A 6,000-nucleotide genomic window follows, 5' to 3' on the forward strand; every position below is an offset into this window, starting at 1 on the left:
CTTTGGTTAGAATACTAATTTAAAAGCCTAGTAACAGCTTCATTACACAATTCAACAGCCCACAGATTTTTCATTAATCAGCTGAATTAAGGGGAAAAGAGGACTCCACCCTTTAAATATCAACTAAAGATGGAGGGAGAAATGTGAGATTCGACTTCGGTCTGTCGTTTTTTTGAAAAATGTCTAAGTCTCTGATTTTTCACTTTACTGATGTCACTTCATAGGTGCTGAGCTCCTCTGTTGCCTGTGTTCCTAGCCAGTGTTAATGAAAAGCAAAGGACACCTTTATAGCTATCTCACGGGGCTGTGGAACAGAGGCAGTGGAAATATATAGGAAGGGCTAACGTAGCACCTCAGATGAGAAAGTGAAACAGGCTCTGGCAAAAATGATACTGATAATTTCAGTAAAACTCTGCCAAGAGGGTGATTAGGGTTAAAGTTACATCATTCTTCCGGTAATTTCAGCTCTCTGTAAAACAACAACTTTAAATCAATGGGTCTTTCATAGTCCAGTCTATGTGGGGAACAGCTGTTCAACTTTTACTAGACAGCTGAAGCCATGGTGTCTGAGAAAGTGGCAGAACCTGCTAATAGCTGAAAGCAGCTGCCAGCAGTTCATCATCTCCACATCGGAATGCTCGGAGCAGAGTCACTGGCTAACACACACAGCACAGGTGATAGCCAGGGCCTGGATACACCACAGCCCTGATTTTCAGAAATCCTGTACAATGCAAAAAAGGCTTAACAACAACAACAAAACCACACGAACTTAACTAATGGCTTGAACAGGAAAAGAGAATCATTTCTGAGGTTAACTGTTGGAGGAATATGGCAATTTTTTCCCATTTGCTTGACTAGCCTAATAGCTTTCCTCAGAACTAATACCTTTCTTTTTCAGCATAGTTTTTCTCCAAATACTGGTAGAAAATAAAATTTAAGTTTTTAAATTATAGCTTAACAGATATTAAGCATTTTCCTATAATTTAATTTATTCCTAATAAACCTAAAAATTCCTATTTACAATAACATTTGTATCGCAACAAATTTATACTGTAGGAAGGATATATCTGAAACTTGTTAAAGCTAATGTGAGAAAAAAGAAACACATACAGCAAATCTGAGCCACTTATTTAACTCCACTAACAATATTTATCTACATTCACAGAGTTCTTTTCCTTAGCAAAAATAACCCAACATTTTCCCCAGGAATTTATTTACGTTATCTATGAAATAATAACTTATTGAACCTAAAAATAAAGACAAATTATCTAGCAAAAACAATTATTCATTTTTTGAGTCAAATTCATTTTTTGAGTAGCACACATGGTATAGGGAAATGGAGCAAACAAGGAAGAAAGAAGTTACATGTACTTTTAAATAGATTATTTTCTATGCTATCTTATGAAAACTTTTGATTTATTTCCTTCTCCATATTTTGCCTTCATCCAATTGCCTAGCCTTATTTTTATCTTGTTAAAACAATTATCCTTAGAGATTACAAATTATTTTAAGAATGAGAGAAGATATGAAAAATTCAAGAGTAGCAAATATTTCAATAGTCTCAAAAAATGAACCCAAGAGAAAAGTTCTGTTTACATACTTTCTCAAAATCTATTTTTTTCATGAAATTTTACTGGATTTTATTAAAAAATTAATTAGAAATATTTCCAAGTTACTCCTACATGTTATTAAGTAGTTAGATAAAAACAAAAGCCTACCTGTGAGAGGTGAGGGTGATCCAACTGGTGTTGATGGATTTGATGGAAAACTACTGCTGGTATGGTCAGGAGAATAAATCTAACCAGAAAACAAAAGATATACACATAGAAATATGTGATAACAGCAAAAATATAAATCCACTTGTATGGATTTATTTATTTTTAAATATATTTTTACTGCCCTAACCGCTTGGCTCAGTGGATAGAGCATTGGCCTGCGGACTGAAAGGTCCCAGGTTAGATTCCGGTCAAGGGCATGCACCTTGGTTGCGAGCACATCCCCAGTAGGAGGCAGCTGTTCGATGTTTCTCTCTCATCGATGTTTCTACCTCTCTATCCCTCTCCCTTCCTCTCTTTAAAAAGCAGTAAAATATAATTTAAAAAATATATATTTTTACTGATTTCAGAGAGGAATGGAGAGAGAGATAAAAACATCAATGATGAGAATCATTGATCAGCTGCCTCCTGCATGCCCCCTACAGGGGATCCAGTTTTAAAATTAGGATTAAAAAGTATCAGATACATACACACACACACACACACACACACACACTAATGCTGTGAGGAATAAAATAGATCATCTCTATTTCTTTGTTATCCTAGTTGAAAATAATTTATATTCCTAATTTTAAAACAAAAAGAGAAGTGACTATAAAATAACAAGTTTGATAAACAATGTTTTTAGAATATACCATATAAGTAAGTGATATCCATTAAAAACAATTATTTCAGGAAACTATTAACTTACCTTTTGAAGAGTCTTAAAAAATTTTTAAAAGCCAAAGAAAATCATTTTTCAAAAGTTACCCTTTATTTCTCAAAGAAGCTCTCAATTTGATCAACTACATTTCTGCCAAATTTAGCTCCAAGTGATATGTGAGTACTATAAAAAAATCAAACTTGCTCTCAAAAGACATTTTGTCACTGTGGAGGAAAGTGAAAAAACCATGAAAGTCCTTCAAAAAATGTTCCCAAAATGATCTGTGGACTTTACCCCCTAACAGGTTTACTTTAAAAAAGATAACAAATCTGGATGCAGATATTTTGGCATTTCAACTAAAAGGTTTTTTTGCAATATTTTGTTTTTTTCATTGATTTTTAAAGCAAGAGGAAGGGAGAGAGAGATAATGTGAGAGAGAAACAGTGATCGGTTACCTCTGGTACACATCCCAACCGGGGATTGAACATGCAATCTTAGGTATGTGTCCTGACCAGGAATGGAACCCAGGACCCCCTGGGTATGGGGTGATGCTCCAACCAACTGAGCTACCTGGCCAGGGCTGTTGCAATACTTTATATTTCATTACTGCTCAAAGAAAGTGACAGAGCCCTAACCGGTTTGGCTCAGTGGATAGAGTGTCGGCCTGTGGACTGAAGGGGCCTGGGTTTGGTTCTGGTCAAGGGCCTGTACCTTGGTTGTGGGCATATCCTCAGTAGGGGGCGGACAGGAGGCAGCTGATCAATTTTCTCTCTCATTTATGTTTCTAGCTCTCTATCCCTCTCCCTTCCTCTCTGAAAAAAAATCAATAAAATATATATTTTAAAAAGTGACAGAAATTCATTCAAGTTGACCTAAATTAACCATTAAATATTTAAAAAGTCTCTTTAATCTAGGCACTAAGGGTCCCCTAAAGGTCTTCTCTAAGATAATCCTATTCTTACAATGGTCATAATAAATCATCCTCACATTTCAGCATTTAACTTAAAGCAGACAAGTCAACTTACATGAACATATTATGGTCAAATATTTTAAAAAGGAAAATGACTAGTGGGTGCAGAGAATCATCCAACAGAAATAACCTTGCTCTGAATAAGCTTAGAGCTCTAATGCATTTAAAGGGGCCCAAATTATGTTATATAAGGAGTCTCAGAATTGGTTTTAAAGACAGTGTAATATGCTAAAAAAGTCAGATGTTGGGACAGTCTCATGTAAAGCAAAATTCCAGAAATCACAATCATCAAACATTTCATTTTTAAAAAATAAGACAGCACTAATTAAATTGCAAGAGGCCAGAAAGTCTATGTTCCTTTGCATAGAAATGGATATATCTACCTCAAATAAAATACTTCAATTTTTACGATGTTACTAAATTGTAATTGTAAATGCATTTAAACACAAATTCTCTCTAAATAGCAGACCTAGAAGTTGTATATTTAAGTTAGAAAGCCATTTTGGAAAAAGCAAAGCTATCAAGAAGTCTTCCGAAGACTTTATGGGAAGACTTAGTAATAGGGAGATAGTAAGATCAATATTTCTGGTATTACAGTTGTTACCTTTTAAAAAATTCAGGGCACATGGGAAAATTAGCCAACAGTCAAATTTTGGTTCCCAGTGGCTTGCATAAACATAGTAATTTATTTCAACCATGTAAGTAAATTAGATTAAGCTCATCAAACTTCAACACAAACATATCTCCACATAGCCTTTTACTTTTATAAATTACTATTTCTCATGTTTAAGATTCAAATAATTATACCTTTTCTGAACAACTTATGCTAAGTTTTATGGAATATGCCTTGACTATATATTGGTAAAAGAGAGCCCTGGCGGTGTTGGTTGGAGTGTCGTTCCTGTGCACTGGAAGGTCGAAGGTTTGATTCCCAGTCAGGGCACATATGGAAGGCAACCAATTGATATCTATCTCACAAATCAATTTAAAAAAAGAAGAAAAAAAAAGAGAATATTGGCAAGGGAGGAAAAGGTTGGTAACATGGATGGTGGGTAGATGAGGAGAAAAGTTTCAATTCCATGCAGAACTTCATCGTAAACTAGACCAAATGACTGATTTTTTAATTTCCTTGTCTGTAAGGATCAACATCATGAAAGCATTGGAGAAATAGCATTCCCTCTCTGTTACACCCTCCTGCTTTTGTTTTCTTCATACTGCTTACATTAATTTCTAATTGTCCAAGTTTGTTTACTTGCTAATTATCAGTCTCTTAACCTTTTCCCTAGTAAAATGTATGCTGCAGAAAAGCAAGGACTTGGTCTTATTCAAACAAAAATCTGAATTATACAGAATGTGCAGTAGTTTCATACTCTACAACAGTGCTGGTAAGTATGTACGTATTTGTTGAAAGAATGGATGATATCAGCCTTTCAAGAAGTTACTATCTGAGAATTTTTAAAAAATCCTTGGATTATTTACGTAGACCACCCCGCTTTTACTCTTCCAGGTCCCTTAATGGAGATCTCCCCGGAGCCCTAGTCTCAGTTTTTTTTTCTATTTATCTGTGCTAACTCTTGGTAAAGCCATTCTTCACAAATACCAACTATTGACCTTCCTGTGAATGACTCCTAAGTTGACATCTCTATCCTCAGACTGATTGCTGGACTTCTCCATATGGACCTATTCTTCTTTCATCTCAAGCTCAGTATGTCCAAACCCAAACTTTCATCACTGCCCCAAGCTTCCTACCCTTTCCCCTGTCTACTCTTCTCTTTTCTCTGCCTCAGCACCACCCTTCTCATGGCGATGAGAACCACTTTCTCTTCTCCTTTCCCCAGGTCCCTCCACACTTCCCACCATAGATTCCAATACCCACAATTCTCTAGTTTCTGGAATAGGCACACATCATTCTCAGTGCCATGACACTTCCTCAGACCTTTACTAGAACTTGTGGCTAAACTATTTAAGTCTTCATAGCCCCGTTAATCCTTGCTTCTTTCATTCCATACATAATTGCCTGAGCTATTGTCCTCACTAGTTTTGAACAGTCAAATGCCATGCAGTGCTTCCTGTTGCCTAAATAAAACAATGAGATTTGATATCTTTTATAATCTGGTCACAAACATATCTTTCTACACTTTTACCTACATAAAATATTATGTACCCTATTATCCAAACAAAATAATTTTATTTTCATTTTCTGAACATAGCTTATCCTTTCAAAGCTCCTGTTCCTTAACTTCTCCCAGATGAAATTCTATACCACATCACAGTACAGCTCAAATGTCACTCCTTTGTACTCTTAGAATAACCTGTACTTTTCTTTGGTTTTTTACTTCACACTATGTGATACACTATCATTATTTTTTTGTATGCCTATGTTATCTTCTCTCCTTGAATGTACATTATTTGAAGGCAGACTCAACATTAAATCCATTACTGTTTGTCACTCTCATGTACAAGTAGGTGTTCAATTTTTTTTTAATACTTGACAGATTAATACTGTGAGCCCAACACTTAAAATTTGCTATAATACTTTTTGATTTAAGGCAGGACTCAGTAAGTGGTCGTATTTACCTTAGTATTTATGCAAATGGGGTTCCGCAACAGGA

At 35.4% G+C, this 6,000-nt stretch overlaps 1 protein-coding gene across 14 annotated transcripts in view; it reads right to left on the minus strand.

Moving 5' to 3' along the window:
• Positions 1–6,000, minus strand: part of TCF12 (transcription factor 12) — a 357,822-nt gene that overhangs the window by 32,824 nt on the left and 318,998 nt on the right. For all 14 annotated transcript variants that reach the window (XM_006765238.2, XM_006765233.2, XM_006765234.2 and 11 more), the window contains one exon: positions 1,719–1,797. In XM_006765238.2, coding sequence (XP_006765301.1) covers positions 1,719–1,797 — 79 coding nt within the window. The remainder of the gene's footprint in view (positions 1–1,718; positions 1,798–6,000) is intronic.

Source organism: Myotis davidii, unplaced genomic scaffold (genome assembly GCF_000327345.1).
Source record: "Myotis davidii unplaced genomic scaffold, ASM32734v1 scaffold441, whole genome shotgun sequence".
Lineage (NCBI taxonomy): Eukaryota > Metazoa > Chordata > Mammalia > Chiroptera > Vespertilionidae > Myotis > Myotis davidii.